The sequence below is a fragment of the Cetorhinus maximus genome, unplaced genomic scaffold (assembly GCF_964194155.1).
Source record: "Cetorhinus maximus unplaced genomic scaffold, sCetMax3.hap1.1 HAP1_SCAFFOLD_361, whole genome shotgun sequence".
NCBI classification, from domain to species: domain Eukaryota; kingdom Metazoa; phylum Chordata; class Chondrichthyes; order Lamniformes; family Cetorhinidae; genus Cetorhinus; species Cetorhinus maximus.
This window is the reverse complement of record NW_027596307.1, coordinates 167564-189220: the sequence shown is the minus strand read 5'-3', so window position 1 is coordinate 189220 and position 21657 is coordinate 167564. Positions and strand designations below refer to the sequence as shown.

Here is a 21657-nt window from a genome sequence, read left to right as displayed (position 1 = left end):
GACCCTCGGACAGCCTGTACTGATCGACTCTGACCCTCGGACAGCCTGTACTGATTGACTCTGACCCTCGGACAGCCTGTAATGATTGACGCTGACCCTCGGACACCCTGTAATGATTGACGCTGACCCTCGGACACCCTGTAATGATTGACTCTGACCCTCGGACACCCTGTAATGATTGACCCTGACCCTCGATCACCCTGTAATGATTTACCCTGACCCTCGATCACCCTGTAATGATTTACCCTGACCCTCGATCACCATGTAATGATTGACCCTGACCCTCGATCGCCCTGTAATGATTGACCCTGACTCTCAGTCACCCAGTAATGATTGACTCTGACCCTCGGTCACCCTGTAATGATTGACTCTGACCCTTGGACACCCTGTACTGATTGGCCCTGACCCTTGGACAGCCTGTAATAATTGACTGACCGTTGGACATCCTGTACAAATCGACTCTGAGCCTCAGTCACCCTGTAGTGATTGACTCTGAGCCTGTACTGATCAGGATCTCAGTTGCTTTGCTTGTTGTCCCCTGCAGTGATTACCTCCTGGGATACTCACAGCCGTTAGCTTAGCGAGCTTTCCGAGATTGACATCTTTGCCCAGAGGGAGATCGCTACTGAGTGTTGCCATTATCAGCTTCCTCTGCTCTTCAGACAGATTCTCCATCGCTAGCTCGTGCAGAAACAGTGTCTGTACATCAGCAAACAGATCCTGCAGCCGGCCAACCGTCCCAACCACCACGACAGGGTAATCACTGAAACCAATCAGAGAGAGAGAGACACTGCCCTGACCAATCAGATACAGAGGGGTGGGACACACAATTCACAGACCAATCAGATACAGGATGGGGTGGGTCCACACACTGCGCAGACCAATCAGGTACAAAAGGGTGGGGGCTCACTCACTGCGCAGACCAATCAGATGCAGAAGAGGCAGGGGCTCAGACACAGGGACAAACCAATCATAAGAACCTGAGAAGAACAGGGGTAGGCTATACACCCCGTCAGCATGCTCCGCCATTCAATACAATCAGGTCTGTTCTCCTATCTCAACTCTATTTTGTCACAGTATCCCCAAATTCTTTAATTCTCTTTGCATCCAAATTCTATCCTTTCTAAGCCTTTTAAAAATCCCAGTAAAATGGCTTTGACTCTGCCTAATCATACTCTGCTTTTCTAACTGCCCTCTTACCACTTCCTTAACAATGGATTCCAGCATTTTCCTGGCGACTGATGTCAGGCTAACTGGCCGGCAGTCCCCTGGTTTCTACCTTCCCCTCCTCTCTTAAACAACAGTGTTATGCTTGCCAACTTCCAATCCACTGGGACTGTTTGAGAATCCAGAGGATTTTGGAATATCATAACTAGTGCATCCAATACCTCTTTTAGAACCCTAGGGATGCAGGCCATCAGGTCCCGGGAATCTTTTTTGACCATTAGTTTCTCCAGTACTCGTTGCTTATTAATAATTATTTTTAAGTACCCACTCTTGTTAGATCCTGGGTTCCCCACTATTTTTGGAATGGTTTTTGTTTCTTCCACTGTAAAGACAGATACAAATTATTGCATCTCTGCTACTTCCTTATTCACCATTGTAATCTAACTGTCTCAGCCTCTGAGGTACAAAGGTCTACTTTAGCTACTCTCTTCCTTTTTACAGACTTGTACAAGATCTCACTGCCTGTTTTAATATTTCATGCTAGTTTACTCACAGAGTCTATTTTTCCCCTCTATTGTATTTTTTGCTGGTTTCTCATTCTTCCCCAGTCTTCAGGCCGACATTATAAAATCCCTTCTTTTCATCCAATCCAATGCTTAATCTCTTCAGCCCTCCATGGATGGGTGATTTTGCTGTGGAGTTTTAATTTCTCAATGGAATGTATATTGTTTGAGAATTACGAACTCTCTCTTTAAATGTGCATTATTACTTTTGCACCATCGTACCTTTAAATCCAATTTCACAAGCTCCTTTGCCCGTCACACTGTGAGGGACTAAGACCTCATCCTGTATGTTTTACTTATAAAATATACAGAGATATGCTCATTGCAAATCAAAACACCTTTCTGTTTACAGACGGTGGTGAGAGGAGAAATTAGTGCTGTGTAAATTAACTCCCCTCCTGTCCGTAACAATGCCAACTTAATTGGCTTTATATAAGTTCAATACTTTAGGTTCAGACTTAGGTACATTACATTCAGACATTAATCTCAACGTTAAATTCTATCACCTTATGATCATTCATTGACTGAGGACTCCTTACTCTCATTACACAAGACACCGTCTAAAAAAAGCCTCTTCCTGATTCAAATTCAGTGGAAGGCAGACAGACACTGGGACTAACAAATCAGATGGTGAAGAGGGAGGAGCAGAGGTTCAGACAGGGAGGGGGGGGATTAATTGAATCAGAGAGGGCAACACGACACATCCACAAACAATCAATAAATGAAGTGTACGGCCATACTGGTGAGTCAGAGCGAGATCCTGCATGAGGCGGTGTAGGGAAGAAATCAGACGTGAATCTTCCCCGACTCCATCACGTTCTCTCCCAATCATCACAAGATGGCGCAGCAGCAGGACGCAGGGACGGTGAAGGTCAGCGTCTGAAAAGGCAGCCTGGAGTTTCGCTTCAGAGGCAGCAGTGGAGTCAGCACAAAGACACACACAGTCCACCTGGAGGGGAAACCAGAGTCAGTACAAAGACACACACAGTCCCTGTGGGGGAATCCAGAGTCAGTACAGAGACACACACAGTCCCTGGGGGGGAATACAGAGTCAGTACAGAGACACACACAGTCCCTGGGGGGGAATACAGAGTCAGTACAGAGACACACACAGTCCCTGGGGGGGAATCCAGAGTCAGTACAGAGACACACACAGTCCCTGGGGAGAATCCAGAGTCAGTACAGAGACACACACAGTCCCTGGGGGGAATCCAGAGTCAGTACAGAGACACACACAGTCCCTGGGGAGAATCCAGAGTCAGTACAGAGACACACACAGTCCCTGGGGGGGAATCCAGGATCAGCAAAGAGACACACACAGTCCCTGGGGGAGAATCCAGAGTCAGTACAGAGACACACACAGTCCCTGGGGGGAATCCAGAGTCAGTACAGAGACACACACAGTCCCTGGGGGGAATCCAGAGTCAGTACAGAGACACACACAGTCCCTGGGGGGGAATCCAGAGTCAGTACAGAGACACACACAGTCCCTGGGGGGAATCCAGAGTCAGTACAGAGACACACACAGTCCCTGGGGGGAATCCAGAGTCAGTACAGAGACACACACAGTCCCTGGGGGGAATCCAGAGTCAGTACAGAGACACACACAGTCCCTGGGGGGAATCCAGAGTCAGTACAGAGACACACACAGTCCCTGGGGGGAATCCAGAGTCAGTACAGAGACACACACAGTCCCTGGGGGGGAATCCAGAGTCAGTACAGAGACACACACAGTCCCTGGGGGGAATCCAGAGTCAGTACAGAGACACACACAGTCCCTGGGGAGAATCCAGAGTCAGTACAGAGACACACACAGTCCCTGGGGGGAATCCAGAGTCAGTACAGAGACACACACAGTCCCTGGGGGAGAATCCAGGATCAGCAAAGAGACACATACCATTACACCACAACATTTGCACACACAACTTGCAGTCACTTCACCTGGTTGCCTGCACTGACCTGTACCAAATGCAGGTTGAGCCTGGAGCAGGTGGCTTGGAGCACAGTGGTCTTCCCGCTACCGCTCGGACCCCACAACAGGACACTGCATGGTCCGTCTAGTATTGGAGGCCTGGAGGAGATATAGGAGGATATTGAAAGTACATTGTATGCATTGTCTCAGCAAGCTCTCCCTGGCGAGGTACAGCACAGGGCTAGACACTGTGTAAGGTTCTATCTTCTTACAATCATATCGGGCAATATTTTTTATTTTAAAATATGGAAAGACACTGCATTCTTTGGACACTTGGAAGCTGACCTGGATTTTTTTTAAAAAGCGTCCTAAGTTGACCTTTGGCCTGGGGGTAAGCATGCCTTTTCCAATACATCAGCTGACCAGCATGGTACTTGAGTGGGGAGAGGTGTTTGCTTGTTTGTTTCAAGGCAAACTCTGGTGATTTACTGGGAATCGCATGACAGGGATGAGCTTTAAGTTTTGAGCTTGGTCTGAACTGGGAAGGGAAAAGCTGCCCACCTCACACTCTCTCTGCCTTTCCCAAAACCATGTGGGTGTCAATATCCAGCTGAGAATCCTTATCTCAGTGGAACTCGTCTGCCTTTGGAAACCCGAGAGGCTGAGCCAAGGATTGTTCCGACTCTATTTTCCTTCACGCCAAAGCTCCATTGGTGAGTACATCCAGGCCTCTTCTGGATCTGTCTTCACATGAAGGAGATCCAGATCGACAGCATCGAAACCTGGCAAGCTTTATCCATTTTTTTAAAATGTAAAGTCGACTCTTCCAACTGCCTATTTCTGCCGAGACCCCTACCTGTTTGTCGAGTATGTGTGTGTGTGTGTGTGTGTGTGTGTGTGTTTGTGTGTATGTGTCTGTGCGTGCATGCTGGGGAATTTTAAAAAGGAAAGATAATTTGACATCTAAATTACAATTGTGTGTTAACCAGTTCTTGCAACTTATTTTTTAAAACAAGTTTTGTTTTATAATAAATCAATCATTCTCAGTTTATTGAAAGAAGTCTGGTTAAAGTCACTTTTATTCTGGGTCTAATGGTCGCAAAAGTAAATCGTTGGCCATTTTAGTGAGAGAATTAAACTTTTAAACTAATTGCGTGACTGTGCATTCTTCCCATCCCGGTCATAACACCCTACACTGTCCCCATCAAACACTCCCAGGACAGGTACAGCACGGGGTTAGATACAGAGTAAAGCTCCCTCTACACTGTCCCCACCAAACACTCCCAGGACAGGTACAGCACGGGGTTAGATACAGAGTAAAGCTCCCTCTACACTGTCCCCATCAAACACTCCCAGGACAGGTACAGCACGGGGTTAGATACAGAGTAAAGCTCCCTCTACACTGTCCCCACCAAACACTCCCAGGACAGGTACAGCACGGGGTTAGATACAGAGTAAAGCTCCCTCTACACTGTCCCCATCAAACACTCCCAGGACAGATACAGCACGGGGTTAGATACAGAGTAAAGCTCCCTCTATACAGAGTAAAGCTCCCTCTACACTATCCCCATCAAACACTCCCAGGGCAGGTACCACACGGGGTTAGATACAGAGTAAAGCTCCCTGTACGCGATCCCCATCAAACACTCCCAGGGCAGGTACAGCACGGGGTTAGATACAGAGTAAAGCTCCCTCTACACTGTCCCATCAAACACTCTCAGGACAGGTGCAGCACGGTGTTAGATACAGAGTAAAGCTCCCTCTACACCATCCCCATCAAACACTCCCACGACAGGTACAGCATGGGGTTAGATACAGAGTAAAGCTCCCTCTACACCGTCCCCATCAAACACTCCCAGGACAGGTACAGCACGGGGTTAGATACAGAGTAAAGCTCGCTCTATGCTGTCCCCATTAAACACTCCCAGGGCAGGTACAGCACGGGGTTAGATACAGAGTAAAGCTCCCTCTACACTGTCCCCATTAAACACTCCCAGGGCAGGTACGGCACGGGGTTAGATACAGAGTAAAGCTCCCTATACACCGTCCCCATCAAACACTCCGAGGACAGGTACAGCACGGGGTTAGATACAGAGTAAAGCTTGCTCTACACTGTCCCCATTAAACACTCCCAGGACAGGTACAGAATATATCAGATGAATACGTGGCTGAAGAAATGGTGTTGGTGGGAGGGACTCAAGTTCCTGGGACTTTGGGACCAGTTCTGGGGAAGGTGGGACCAGTACAAACAGGATGGGTTGAATCTGGGCAGGACTGGGAATAATGTCCTCGGGGAGGGGGTGTTTGCTAGTGCGGTCGGGGAGGGTTTAAACTAGAATGGCAGAGGGATGGGAGCCTGAGCCGGGAGACAGAGGAGGGGGAAACAAGGATAGAAATGAAAGACAGAAAAGTAAGAAGCCAAAATGGAAGGCAGAAAAAACACGGGCAAAAAACAAATGGGGTCATAGTGCAAAATAAAGCTAAGATGACCAACAAGGTTAAAAAGACAAGTCTAAAAGACATTGTATCTTAATGTGCAGAGCATCCACAATAAGGTCGATGAATTAACAGCACAAATAGATATAAATGGTTATGATATAGTTGCAATTACAGAGACATGGCTGCAGAGGGACTAAGGATTGGAACTGAACATCCAGGGATATTCAATATTTAGGAAGGGCAGACAAATAGGGAAATGAGGTGGGGCAGCACTGTTAGTAAAGGAGGAAATCAATGCAATAGTGAGGAAGGATATTGGCTCAGAAAATCATGATGTGGAGTCTGTTTGGGTGGAGATAAGAAACACCAAGGGGCTGAAAACATTGGTGGGGGTTGTCTATAGGCCCCCAAACAGTAATGGAGATTTAAGGGAAGGCATTAAATAGGAAATTAGAGACGCATGCAATAAGGGTACAACTGTAATCATAGGCGACTTTAATCTACATATAGATTGGACAAACCAAACTAGCAATAATACTGTGGAGGAGCATTTCCTGGAGTGTATACGTGATGGTTTTTCAGACCAATATATTGAGGAACCAACTGGAGAGCAGGCTATCCTAGACTCGGTATTGTGCAATGAGAAAGGATTAATTAACAAACCTGTTGTGCGGGTTCCCTTGGAGAAGAACGACCATAAAATGATAGAATTGTTTATTAAGATGGAGAGTGAAGAAGTTGGATCCGAAACTAGAGTCCTGAATCTAAATAAAGTGAACTACGAGAGTATGAGACGTGTGTTGGCAATGATGGATTGGGGAACCTTACTAAAAGGGTTGACAGTGGATAGGCAATGGCTAATATTTAAGGAACGTATGCATGAATTACAACAATTATTCATTCCTGTCTGGCGCAAAAAGAAAACAGGAAAGGTGGCTCAACCATGGTTTACAAAAGAAATTAGGGATAGTATTAGATCCAAAGAGGAGACATATAAAACTGCCAGAAAAAGCAACAAGCCTGAGGATTGGGAGCAGTTTAGAATTTAGCAAAAGTGGACAAAAAGATTGATCAAGAAGGGGAAAATGGAGTATGAGAGTAAACTTGCAGGGAACATAAAAACTGATTGTAAAAGCTTCTATAAATACGTGAAGAGAAAAAGATTAACAAAGACAAATGTAGGTCCCTTACAGTCAGAAACGGGGGAAATTATAATGGTGAAAAAAGAAATGGCAGAAGAATTGAACACACATTTTGGTTCTGTCTTCACAAAAGAGGACACAAATAATTTCCCAGAAATGTTAGGGAACCAAGGGTCTAGTGAGAGGGAGGAATTGAAGAAAATCAGTATGAATAAAAAAATGGTGCTAGAGAAATTAATGGGGTTAAAGGCTGTAAAATCCCCAGGGCCTGATAATCTACATCCCAGAGCACTAAAGGAAGTGGCCCTGGAAATATTGGATGCATTGGTGGTCATCTCCCAAAATTCTATAGACTCTGGAGCATTTCCTACAGATTGGAGGGTGGCAAATGTAACCCCACTATTTAGAACAGGAGGGAGAGAAAACACAGAGAATTACAGACCAGTCAGCCTAACATCAGTAGGGGGGAAAATGTTAGAGTCTATTATAAAAGACATGGAAACAGAACACTTGGAAAATATTAACGGGATGAGACAAAGTCAGCATGGGTTTATGAAAGGGAAATCATGCTTAACTAATCTACTGGAATTTTTTGAGGATATAACTCGTAGAATAGATAAGGGAGAACCAGTGGATGTGGTGTATTTGGATTTCAAGAAGGTTTTTGATAAGGTCCCACATAAGAGCTTAGTGGGCAAAATTAAAGCACATGGGATCTGGGGTAAGATACTGGCACGGACTGAGAATTGGTTGACAGACCAGAAACAGAGAGTGGGAATAAATGAGCCGTTTTACGGGTGGCGGTGACTAGTTGTGTACCACAGGGTTCAGTGCTTGGGCCCCAGCTATTCAGTATATATATAAATGGCTTGGATGAGAAAACCAAATGCAGTATTTCCAAGTTTGCTGATGACACAAAACTGGGCGGGGCTGTGAGGAGGATGCAAGGAGGCTTCAGGGCGATTTAGACACGCTGTGTGTGTGGGCAAACACATGGCAGATGCAGTATAATGTGGATAAATGTGAAGTTATGCGCTTTGGTGTGAAAAACAGAAAGGCAGATTATTACTTAAATGGTGATATATTGGGAAATGTGGATGTACAAAGGATCTGGGTGTCCTTGTACACCAGTCAATGAAAGTAAACAGGCAGGTGCAGCAAGCAATTCGGAAGGCAAATGGTATGTTGGCCTTCATTGCAAAAGGATTTGAGTTCAGAAGTAGGAATGTCTTACTGCAGTTATACAGGGCCTTGGTGAGACCACATCTGGAGTATTGTGTGCAGTTTTGGTCTTCCTACCTAAGAAGGGATATACTTGCCATAGAGGGAGTGCAGCAAAGGTTCATTAGGCTGATACCGGGGATGGCAGGACTGTTGTATGAGGAGAGATTGGGCTCACTAGGCCTGTATTCAGTAGAGTTTAGAAGGATGAGAGGGGATCTGATTGAAATGTATAAAATTCTAAGAGGGCTAGACAGACTAGATGCAGGGAGAATGTTTCCTGTGGCTGGGGGGTCTAGAACCAGGGGCCACAGTCTCAGGATATGGGGCAGGCCATTTAGGACTGAGATGAGGAAATATTTCTTCACTCAGAGGGTGGTTAACCTGTGGAATTCTCTATCACAGAAGCTGTGGAGGCCGGGTCACTGAGTATATTCAAGAAAGAAATTGATACATTTTTGGGTATTAGGGGCATCAAGGGGTATGGAGAGAAAGTGGGAGTATGGCATTGAGATAGAGGATCAGCCATGATCAAATTGAATGGCAGAGCAGGCTCGAAGGGCCGAATGGCCTATTCCTGCCCCTAGTTTCTAAAACAAAAATAGGGTTCGACAAAGAGTAAAGCTCCGTATACATTTCTCCCCAATACTAACCCATTGTGCAGATAGGGCTGCATGATGCTACACAGTGTGTCCACAGTGTTGCTCAGTCCAGGGAGAGATGAGCTGCCCCAGAATTGATGACCATTGGATGCAACAGCACAGGGGATATAGCTGTTACCACAACCATCCTGAAAGAGATACCAAAAAATTAGCACACTCACGAGGCAGGGCTCCTACCTTGACAATTGCAACCTCATCATCAATAACATAACAATAACATGGAAGGGGTCATCAACAGTGCTATCAAGCGGCACTTGCTCAGCAGTAACCTGCTCACTGATGCCCAATTTGGGCTCTGCCAGGGCCACTCAGTTCCTGACCTCATTACAGCCTTGGTTCAAACATGGACAAAAGAGCTGAACTCCCGAGGTGAGGTGAGAGTGACTGCCCTTGACATCAAGGCAGCATTCGACCGAGTGTGGCATCAAGGAGCCCTAGCAAAACTGGAGTCAATGGGAATCAGGGGAAAACTCTCCGCTGGTTGGAGTCATACCTAGCACAAAGGAAGATGGTTGTGGTTGTTGGAGGTCAGTCATCTCAGTTCCAGGACATCACTGCAGGAGTCCCTCAGGTTAGTGTCCTCGGCCCAACCTTCTTCAGCTGCTTCATCAATGACCTTCCTTCCATCATAAGGTCAGAAGTGGGGATGTTCGCTGATGATTGCACAATGTTCAGCACCATTCGAGACTCCTCAGATACTGAAGCAGTCCATGTCCAAATGCAGCAAGACCTGGACAATATCCACACTTGGGCTGACAATTGGCAAGTAACATTCGCACTGCACAAGTGCCAAGCAATGACCATCTCCAACAAGAGAGAATCTAACAGTCGCCTCTTGATGTTCAATGGCATTACCATCACTGAATCGACACCATCAACATCCTGGGGGTTACCATTGACCAGAAACTGAACTGGACTGGCCATATAAATACTGTGGCTACGAGAGCAGGTCAGAAACTAGGAAACCTGTAGCGAGTAACTCACCTCCTGACTCCCCAAAGTCTGTTCGCTGTTTACAAGGCACAATTGATTGGCACCCCATCCACAAACATTCACTCCCTCCACCACCGACGCACAGTAGCAGCAGTGTGTGTACCATCTACAAGATGCACTGCAGGAACTCACCAAGGCTCCTTAGACAGCAGCTTCCAAACCCACGACCACTACCATCTAGACAGTCAAGGGCAGCAGATAGATGGGAACACTACTACCTGGAAATTCCTCTCCAAGTCACTCACCATCCTGACTTGGAAATATATCACCGTCCCTTCACTGTCGCTGGGTCAAAATCCTGGAACTCCCTCCCTAACAGCACCGTGGGATGTGGGTGTCACTGGCTCAGCCAGCCTTTATTGCCCGTCCCCAACTGCTCTTGTTCAAGGGGCATTTAAAAGTCAACCACATTTCTGTGGGTCTGGGGTCACAGGTAGCCCAGACCAGGCAAGAAGGACGGCAGATTTCCTTCTCTGACCCAGATGGGCTTTTATGACAATCGGTAACGGTCTCACAGTCATCATTAGACTTCTTTAATTCCAGATTTTTGATGAATTCAAATTCCACCATCTGCCATCCCAGAGGATTAGCAGCCCAGTGACAAGTCCACTACACCACTGCCTCCCTAAAACGGACTGCAGCGGTTCAAGAAGGCAGCTCACCACCACCTTCTCAAGGGCAACTAGGGATGGGCAATAAATGCTGGCCCAGCCAGCGAAGCCCACATCCCATAATGATCACTTTGAAGTGTTTCCTCAGGCCTTCTGTTTTCCAGAGTGAAGACCAACCTAATCAGTCTTCTCCAACATTTATCACCTCTCAGTCCAGGCTTCAGAGATACTCTGAAAGTCTCCTTGAAGTGAGGCAGCGTTGAGATTAATGACTGGGCGAAGTTCACTATCAATCGTTCAAAATGGTGACAACTTGTCCATCAAGCACACATTCAATCCCAACGTCTTAATGATGAGGCAGGACAACGGAAGGGAGGAAGCAAATCCTGCACTTTGGATCCCACTACCTGGTGGAACCTCCTGCCCCATGTGCCAGCAGATCTACAGATTGAGAACCTCCCAGCTCAGTCACAACATGAACAGTGTCACCCTGAGTCAATGTCACCCTCGGGTTGCGGGGCAGCCAGCGACGATGACCAGAGTCACCTTAGTAAATCTTTTTGTGACTATAACCGGGCACAGTGCTTCAAGTGTAGTCAAACCAAGGGACTTACCAAGTAGAGGGATGTGTGCTCAGTGTCCGCCAGGAACCCAGAGACCATGTCAGAATCTCCGTCCCCAGACACAGATCTCACTTTCAGGTACAGCACGGGCCACCTGTAAGGAAGGACAGAAACCGTTCAGAGGAGTACAGCATGGCAGGACAGGAAGTGGCAAAGCTGGTAGGTCAGGAGGAACGCCAGCAAGGAGAATAGGAACAGCACCTGGCAACCCAGGCGAAACAGGCAGCTCCAGGGACAGAATGAAGAACTCGTATTTATCTAGTGCCTTTAAAGCAGTAATGCAAAGGAAATAGGGAACTGGACTTGGTGCAGCGGGTCTTGGACACACACAGAATGAGAGCGAGAGCAGAGAGCGAGAGAGAGAGAAAGAGAGTGCACAGACAATAGAAATATACAGACTCACACGCAGAGCGACAGATACACTCCCTTACCTCACGCATCTTTCAGAACAGCTCGCAATGAACTCTGCCTTACCCCGAGTCCGAACACACAACACGTCTCCCAAATGGACAAGCCTGTATCATAAACACAAAGCACAGAATTTAACCAGGGCTCACAGCTGACCCACATAGCCCAAGAGCTGGTGCACCACAGGAATACCGGCAGCCCGTGTATATGTGGGAATATCGGGAGTAAATGTGGTACTGCCAGGATCCTGTGGAACTACAGCAATACCAGCTGCCTGTGTAACTGCAGGAATACCAGGAGCCTGTGAGCGTGGGTATATCAGGGGAGCGCGTAAACCCGGAAGACCGGCGCTGGGACAGCGCATAAGCTAACCCTGTCTAACCTCGGGAATATCCGCACTCACACTCTCTATCTTTGGGAATATCCACACTAACACTCTCTAACCTCGGGAATATCCACACTAACACTCTCTAACCTCGGGAATATCCACACTAACCCTGTCTAACCTCGGGAATATCCACACTAACTCTGTCTAACCTCGGGAATATCCACACTAACACTCTCTAACCTCGGGAATATCCACACTAACACTCTCTAACCTCGGGAATATCCACACTAACACTCTCTAACCTCGGGAATATCCACACTAACCCTGTCTAACCTCGGGAATATCCACACTAACACTCTCTAACCTCGGGAATATCCGCACTAACCCTGTCTAACCTCGGGAATATCCGCACTAACACTCTCTAACCTCGGGAATATCCACACTAACCCTGTCTAACCTCGGGAATATCCACACTAACACTCTCTAACCTCGGGAATATCCACACTAACACTATCTAACCTCGGGAATATCCACACTAACACTCTCTAACCTCGTGAATATCCGCACTAACCCTGTCTAACCTCGGGAATATCCGCTAACACTCTCTAACCTCGGGAATATCCACACTAACACTCGCTAACCTCGTGATTATCCACACTAACACTCTCTAACCTCGGGAATATCCACACTAACACTCTCTAACCTCGGGAATATCCACACTAACATTCTCTAACCTCGGGAATATCCACACTAACCCTGTCTAACCTCGGGAATATCCACACTAACACTCTCTATCCTCGGGAATATCCACACTAACACTCTCTAACCTCGGGAATATCCACACTAACACTCTCTAACCTCGGGAATATCCACACTAACCCTGTCTAACCTCGGGAATATCCACACTAACCCTGTCTAACCTCGGGAATATCCACACTAACACTCTCTAACCTCGGGAATATCCACACTAACACTCTCTAACCTCGGGAATATCCACACTAACACTCTCTAACCTCGGGAATATCCACACTAACACTCTCTAACCTCGGGAATATCCACACTAACACTCTCTAACCTCGGGAATATCCACACTAACACTCTCTAACCTCTGGAATATCCACACTAACACTCTCTAACCTCGGGAATATCCACACTAACACTCTCTAACCTTGGGAATATCCACACTAACACTCTCTAACCTCGGGAATATCCACACTAACCCTGTCTAACCTCTGGAATATCCACACTAACACTCTCTAACCTCTGGAATATCCGCACTAACCCTATCGAACCTTGGGAATAACTGCCCCTACTCACACCCATCTCTGCGCTCACATACACATATGTACTCTGAGCACTAACCTCTGTGTTTTAAAATGCTCAAACAGTACACCGTCATACACATCTCTGGCATTGTATGTTGGCGAGAAGATCACCTTCACATGTAGTTCCTTTGCCAATGGAGGGACAGACAGTGCTGAACGACTATCCTTCAGCTGCTTTTCCACACAGGATGGCCGGTACAAACGCTGCAACACAACAAGATACCTTCAGTATCCATTCACTGCAGCGCCGAGGGACAGAGGAAGAGACGCTGAGGGGAAGCTCTGTCCTCGGGCATGTGGGGAGGCACTGAGGGGCAGCTCTCTCCGCGGGGGTGGGGGGGAAACAGCCACTGAGGGGCAGCTCTCTCCGCGGGGGTGGGGGTGGGGGTGAAACAGCCACTGAGGGGCAGATCCATCCTGGGGTGGGAGGAGGAGGGAGCCAGTGAGGAGTGACAGGCTTGAAGGGCTGAATGGCCTCCTCCTGTTCCTGTGTGACAGGCTGAAGGGGCTCTGTGACCTCCTGTTTGTGTGGGGATGTTGGAGGGGAGTCAGTTTAGTCAGAGCAGGTTCGAGTGGTGACTTCCCTTCCCTCCAGGACACTGGTGAACGCCGAAATCTTGCTGGGTCACTTCTCAGAGAGGCTAGTCCACAAATTTCCAAAACGATTGAGCAGAAAGCAAGTTCCAGTTCCCCACCTTGACTTTCAGCGTCCTGTTGGAGATTGGCACTGGGGATCCTTTGGAGATGTTAAACCATAGCGTATGTGAGATCGCCGCCATGTTGTCTGCCAGCTCCAGCCGGGCACTGTTTGCCACTTCCACCACGAGCACAGAGGCAAGCCGTCCGTTCAGCCATCGAGCGGAGTTGCTTCCCAATGCCCTGGGGCTGCTGCAGCTCCCTGGCTCCACACTCCGACTGGAGCGTGCTGCCTCGGTTTCGGGAGCTATACCCCGCTCCTTCTCCACAGCCGGCTCCAGGATGGAGATGAGGACCCACTCACCATTGAAAAGACCCAGTTGTTGTAGAGCTGGCTTGGTTAGGACCAGCAGGTTATCAGCATCCAGGCCGCGGTGTTCACCAGCCATGGCACTGGGTTGAAGCTTCCCGCTGTCGGCCAGTCCAGGCAAGTCAGCCACCATCACCTCCAGCCTGCACTCCAAGGCCTGTAGGAAAGTCACCATATCAGAGTCTAGGGTTTTGCCAGGCTCCAGCACAAGGCCTGAGCCCCAAAGTGCACGAGTGTAATGGGCAAAATCAGAAACATAGAGTGGCTGGAGTAGCCTGGCTGACTGGAGCTCATTGGCGTGTTGGTTGGGATCCCTGAAGTCAGTGAGCACCAGGCTGGTGTTGACAGAGAGGAGACCTTGCAGGACAGGCTGGCACTCCAGGACAACCAGCTCCAAGAGGTGGGCAAAGACCTCGCCACTGTCCTCCCCGAACAAGGGGTGATAGGGCACAGTGGGGGCGTCCCCCTGCCGCAGCAGAATCTGCTGCCGCTGGCAAGTCAGGATCAGAAGACCATTGGCAAAGCTCTGGGAACCAGCCCAGCACAGGCTGGCTTTGCTGCGGGCGCCCAACACCACCTTGGTCAGGGTGGGTACTGACTGTACCAGGGAGACCCGCAGGCAGGCCAGGGCACCCCCCAGGCCTGGGGACTCCTCCTCCACTTCATCCTCCACCCACAGGCCATAATGTTTGGGGAAGAGTCTGCTGGTGTAGATCCGGAGGGGGACCCCAGCACCCGGCTCCCTGGGCCCGGGCCCCCTGTTCCCCTGCTCCCTGGGCCCGAGCCCCCTGTCCCCCTGCTCCCTGGGCCCGGGCCCCCTGTCCCCCTGCTCCCTGGGCCCGGGCCCCCTGTCCCCCTGCTCCCTGGGCCTGGGCCCCCTGTCCCCCTGCTCCCTGGGCCCGAGCCCCCTGTCCCCCTGCTCCCTGGGCCCGGGCCCCCTGTCCCCCTGCTCCCTGGGCCTGGGCCCGGGCCCCCTGTCCCCCTGCTCCCTGGGCCTGGGCCCGGGCCCCCTGTCCCCCTGCTCCCTGGGCCCGGGCCCCCTGTCCCCCTGCTCCCTGGGCCTGGGCCCGGGCCCCCTGTCCCCCTGCTCCCTGGGCCTGGGCCCGGGCCCCCTGTCCCCCTGCTCCCTGGGCCCGGGCCCCCTGTCCCCCTGCTCCCTGGGCCTGGGCCCCCTGTTCCCCTGCTCCCTGGGCCCGAGCCCCCTGTCCCCCTGCTCCCTGGGCCCGGGCCCCCTGTCCCCCTGCTCCCTGGGCCCGAGCCCCCTGTCCCCCTGCTCCCTGGGCCCGGGCCCCCTGTCCCCCTGCTCCCTGGGCCCGGGCCCCCTGTCCCCCTGCTCCCTGGGCCCGGGCCCCCTGTCCCCCTGCTCCCTGGGCCCGGGCCCCCTGTCCCCCTGCTCCCTGGGCCCGGGCCCCCTGTCCCCCTGCTCCCCAGCCCCGGCCCCGGCCCCGGCCCCGGGCTCTGCCTCCGCCGGCGGCTCCTCCTCGGTGACGGTGGCAGAGATGAAGAGACCGGGACCTGAGGCCCAGGCTGGGTCGGTTCTCAGGGAAAGGACGCAGGCAGAGCCTGGGCTGGGCCGGGGGCCCGAGCTCAAGGCCAAGGAGGCCGCACTGGGAATGAGAACCTGCAGCGGGTGGAGTTGGGCAGGGAAACGGCGGCAAAGCCGGAGCTCAGCGGGGATGGCCATCGGGACAGGGACCAACGGTATCGCCATCTTTGTAAAGCTGCAGCATCAGCGGCATTGACAGTGGCAAACCGGCCACCTTGGTAAAGGAGGCGCATGCGCAGTGCAGACTGTGTGCCATATTTGTATAGGTATTGCAGTGTCAACGGCTCAGGCGGAAAGGCATTGTCCATCTTTGTAAAGGGGAACATGCGCATTAGGTGTGATACAGCATTGTGAAGGCGAAATCCTTCCAACCACAAAGCGCACGGCGCCATCTTGGTAAAGGAGGAGGCAAATAGGTACCATCCCACCATTCTAATAAGGGATAAAAGCAAAATACTGCGGATGCTGGAGATCTGAAACAATAACAAAAACAAAAATAGCTGTAAAATCCCAGCAGGTCTGACAGCATCTGTGGAGAGGAAGACAGAGTTAACGTTTTGAGGCCAGATGACAGTCTTACAGACTAGAAACGTTATCTCTGTCTTCCTCTCCACAGATACTGTCAGACCTGCTGAGTTTCTCCAGCTACTTTTGTTTTTGTTTTTGATTCTAATAAAGGATGTTGCTGATTGCTCTGCAAATGTAAATAGTAAAAAGTTCAAAAAATCAAGAGTGGGACCAACAAAGAGAATATACATACACATGGAAGAGGGAGCATGGTTGTGAATGAATTATAGAATGATTATAGGACAAGAGGAGGCCACTTAGCAAAATGTGTCCATTGACCCTGTCTCCACCACACTCTCAGACAGTGCGTTCCAGATCCTAACCACTCGATTGACCCTGTCTCCACCTCACTCTCAGACAATGCATTCCAGATTCTAACCACTCGATTGACCCTGCCTCCACCACACTCTCAGACAGTGCATTCCAGATCCTAACCACTCGGTTGACCCTGTCTCCACCACACTCTCAGACAGTGCACTCCAGATCTAAGCTCTGCAGCCCTGCCACATCTAGTCATGAATGGTGATGGACAATTAAACAACGCACTGAAGGAGGAGGAGACTCCACAAATATCCCCACCCTCAATGATGGAGGAGCCCAGCACATAAGTGCAAAAGATAAGGCTGAAGCATTTGCTACAATCATCAGTCAGAAGGGCCGAGTGGATGATCCATCTCAGCCTCCTCCAGAGGTCCCCAGCATCACAGATGCCAGTCTTCAGCCAATTCGATTCACTCCACGTGATATCAAGAAACGGCTGAAGGCACTGGATGCTGCAAAGACTATGGGCCCTGACAATATTTTGGCAATAGTATTGAAGACTCCAGAACTTGCCATGCCCCTAGCCAAGCTGTTCCAGTGCAGCTATAACACTGGTATCTACCCAGCAATTTGGAAAATTGCCCAGCTATGTCCTGTACACAAAAATCAGGACAAATCCAACAAGAGAGAATCCAACCATCACCCCTTGATGTTCAATGGCATTACCATCACTGAATCCCCCACTATCAACATCCTGGGGGTTACCATTGACCAGAAACTGAACTGGACTAGCCATATAAATACTGTGGCTACAAGAGCAGGTCAGAGACTAGGAATCCTGCGACGAGTAACTCACCTCCTGACTCCCCAAAGCCTGTCCACCATCCACAAGGCACAAGTCAGGAGTGTGATGGAATGCTCTCCACTTGCCTGGATGAGTGCAGCTCCCACAACACTCAAGAAGTTTGACACCATCCAGGACAAAGCAGCCAGTTGATTGGCACCACATCCACAAACATTCATTCCCTCCACCACCGACACACAGTAGCAGCAGTGTGTGTACCATCTACAAGATGCACTGCAGGAATTCACCAAGGCTCCTTAGACAGCACCTTCCAAACCCACGACCACTACCATCTAGAAGGACAAGGACAGCAGATAGATGGGAACACCACCACCTGGAAGTTCCCCTCCAAGTTACTCACCATCCTGACTTGGAAATATATCACCGTTCCTTCACTGTCGCTGGGTCAAAATCCTGGAACTCCCTTCCTAACAGCACGGTGGGTGTACCTACACCACATGGACTGCAGCGGTTCATGAAGGCAGCTCACCACCACCTTCTCAAGGGCAACTAGGGATGGGCAATAAATGCTGGCCCAGCCAGCAAAGCCCACATCCTGTGAATGAATAAAAAAAAGAAACAAAATTTATCTCATTTTAACAATTCAAAACTATTTCCATAAACCTCTCTGGTCTTCATTCCCAGATGAGTATAGATAAAGTAAACATAAATTAATATAAAATCATCCGTGACCTGTCTCTCTTGTGCTCATGGTGCCTTTAAGTTACATCTGTGAGTGCTACATCTTGGTGCTGACCCCTCGCTGGCACTGACGTTGGAGACAGCTGCTGACTCTGCTGTCCTGTTGGCCTTGATGACCTTGGCGGCTGTCCTCTGGCCAGTTGAGCCTGTGCTGGCCCCACCTGGGAGGGAGTGACCAGTGCCACAGCTGGCATCTCCCTAGTCACCGCAGCCTCATCGGATGCCACGGTCACTGGCAGAGAGGGTGGAGGAGCTGCTGCCATCATCCAGAGCGCCCTGAGAGGAGCCTGCAGAGACGACAGACAGCACGTGCGCCAATGTGAGGTCGCTGTGGACCTCCCTGCTCACCATTGATGGACGGGCACCTAGCTGGGATACTGGGTGCCTCATCCATCTCCCGCATGGACACTGACCAGCTGAGGTCAGTGCCTGTGTGAGGGCTGCAGGTCCCAGCACAACCCCAGGAACCCCTGATTCTGTCTCTGGAGCTGCCTCTCCATGAGAGTCACCACTGTCCCAATGGAGGAGGCACTGCAATCGCCCATGACAGTCAATGCAGTGCCCAGGCTCCACATGGACTCCTCCATCACGGAGACCATGGCACACAGACCCTCATGGATCTCCGCCAGATCCTCCCTCACACCCCGCTGGACATCCAGCATCTGCCGCCTAATGGACAACTCTGGAGGCCCAACATCAGCCACTGACTGAACATCGTCCTGGTCTCCAGCAGCCCTCCAACTCCCGGCGCCCTGAGCACTCTCTGCCTCTGCCAGCACCTCAAGCAACTGTGAAGTGCCCTCACCAATGTGCACCAAGATACTAGCCATTGCTCTAATGCCCACCGAGGTGCTGGTATCTGTGCTGGTGCCTGCTTCAGTGGGCGGGTGTGATGCAGGTGAAAATGACGCCCAGTGGTCCTCCGGTGTCATGGGTGGCCCTTCCGGGTCTGTGGATCAGACACCTGCTGGTGACCCTAAAAGGGAGAAGAAGGACATGTCATTAGTTAAGGTCATCACTCTGTCACTGTGCATGCCAGGCACCCTGGTGAGACAATGGAGATCTGCATCATGGTGCCATCGTCTTCCAATGGGGACTCCAGGACCGAGGCTTCCATCAATGAAGGGACGACAACAGAATGTTTGCACAATCCGAAAGTCTCACCTCTGTGCACTGCACTCTTACCTTCATCTGGTACCCCTGCCTCTCCACGCCCGGTTGCAAGGGGAGCGTGCCAGCTCTCCAGTTCCAGAGCGTCCTGCTTGAACCGGGAGACCAGCAGCAGGTTGGTGGCCCTCAGCCCGAATGTGACCTCTCAGCTTGGTTCTGGCTCGTCTTCCCCTGAAGCATTAGAGGAGCATTGATTGGTCCACTCTCTACCTGCAGCACCATTGCAGCCTGGCCAATCCCAGCTGAGGAACACCTCGCAGGGCATGTCCGAGTCGTGGCCCTCGAGCCGCAAGGCACTCAGTCCAAGCAGCCAGGGCTCACCCCCTTGGCCAGCTCCGGTGTCATTGACAGTTGGCACTCAGACTCTAACACCCCTGAGCTCCACGGGGGAGACGGCCAGACCTTAACACTTCTCCACACTGACCCACGCCAACACAGTGCTCACCCTTCCCGAGTGCAGCAGGTCATTGAATCGCTTCCGGCACTGCACCCATGTGCACCGCACCACATCATGGCTGCTCACCCGGGCTGCCACCTTCTCCGATGCCCTCTTGGTGAGGTGTGGTGGCCTCTTCCTCCCATCTCTGGGGGACAAGGGTGTCCCTCTGGGCAGCCACCTCCTCCAGGAGGACAACGAGGCCCTCATCAGAAAAGCGAGGGGGACAGAGTGCCCACCCTGACCTGCCCTCCCGCCTGGCACTCGACTCCATCGTTACAACGGCAGACAGACGTCCTTCCCTGGCAGCCTTTCTGGGGCTGCCGGGGCCATATTTAAACCACCTGCTGGGTCGCCATTGGACCCTGCGGCTGACAGGCCCCTGGTCAGCGTGGAGCCACGTTTCACACTCAAGCGGGGGGGGCCTTAACTGGCCTGCCAGTGTGAAATTGTGGTCCGGGCCCCATCGGAGGCAGCAGTCAGTTTCAAGGCTGCTCCTGGGCCACTGGACGAGGGGAAAATCCTGCCCTTGGTCTTTCACACCATGTGGGAAATGTCTTTGTTCTTCGGTTTCATCTTTAGGGATTTCTAGTGTTTCTGTGCACAGGGACTTTGCCAAACTCCATTTTTAACCCTTTACTGACCATCACACCACCTCATAGTCAGAGCCAAGCAGGCCAGGTAATTGGTTTTGACTGTTACTAGCCTAATAGTCATTTGGTAGTACAGAACTTGAGTATTGCTGAAAAGAGAGACAAGCCTAAGCTTTTTGTATTGCACTCATCAGGACACTCAAAAGAATACCAATATAAGGAGGAAAACAACAATTTATACCGTATGTGAAGAGAGTGAAGATTAGTTGGCAAGTGGCATTGCCATGGAGAATGCACCACTGATGGTGACTGACAGTTAACCAGCAAGCATTGTTTGAAATTTAAACTAGGCAGCTTAGAATCATAGAACTGTACAGCACAGAATCAGGCCCTTTGGCCCATCGTGTCTATGCCGGCCATCGAGCCCCTATCTATTCCAATCCCATTTTCCAGCCCTTGGCCCGGAGCCCTGTATGCTATGGCATTTCAAATGCTCATCTAAATACTTCTTAAATGTTATTTGGGTTTCTGCCTCTACCACCCCCTCAGGCAGTGTGTGTTCCAGATTCCAAACACCCTCTGGGTGAAAAAATCCCTCTTCAAATCCCCTCTAAACCTCCTGCCCCTTACCTTAAATCTATGCCCCCTGGTTATTGACACCTCTACTAAGGGGAAAAGTTTCTTCCTATCTAAGCCCCTCATAATTTTATACACCTCAATCAGGTCCCCCCTCAGCCTTCTCTGCTCCAGGGAAAACAACCCCAGCCTATCCAGTCTTTCTTCATATCTGAAACGCTCCAGCCCAGGCAACATCCTGGTGAATCTTCTCTGCACCCTCTCAGTGGTGCCTCCTGCCTCCTGCCACTAAGCCAATTTTGGATCCAATTTGCCAAATTGCCCTGGATCCCATGGGCTCTTACCTTCTTGACCATTCTCCCAGCAGGACCTTGTCAAAAGCCTTATTGAAGTCCATGTAGACTACATCAACTGCACTACCCTCATCTACATAACTAGTCACATTCTTCTTATAGTGTAGCGACCAGAACTGCACACAATACTCCAGCTATGGCCTAACTAGCATTTATACAGCTCCAAGATAACCTCCCTGCTCTTATATTCTATGCCACTGCCTATGCCT

At 50.4% G+C, this 21657-nt stretch overlaps 1 protein-coding gene across 1 annotated transcript in view; it reads right to left on the bottom strand.

The window, feature by feature from the left end:
• The window catches only part of LOC144673424 (peroxisomal ATPase PEX6-like), a 38106-nt gene extending 21965 nt beyond the window's left edge, over nucleotides 1–16141 (bottom strand). The window contains exons 1-8 of the mRNA XM_078535268.1: nucleotides 14090–16141; nucleotides 13432–13598; nucleotides 11765–11848; nucleotides 11325–11427; nucleotides 9098–9234; nucleotides 3690–3801; nucleotides 2471–2679; nucleotides 568–763 (exon numbers count right to left, since the gene is read on the bottom strand). Coding sequence (XP_078391394.1) covers nucleotides 568–763; nucleotides 2471–2679; nucleotides 3690–3801; nucleotides 9098–9234; nucleotides 11325–11427; nucleotides 11765–11848; nucleotides 13432–13598; nucleotides 14090–16111 — 3030 coding nt within the window. The 5' untranslated portion in view covers nucleotides 16112–16141. The remainder of the gene's footprint in view (nucleotides 1–567; nucleotides 764–2470; nucleotides 2680–3689; nucleotides 3802–9097; nucleotides 9235–11324; nucleotides 11428–11764; nucleotides 11849–13431; nucleotides 13599–14089) is intronic.
• Nucleotides 16142–21657: the final 5516 nt, after the last annotated feature.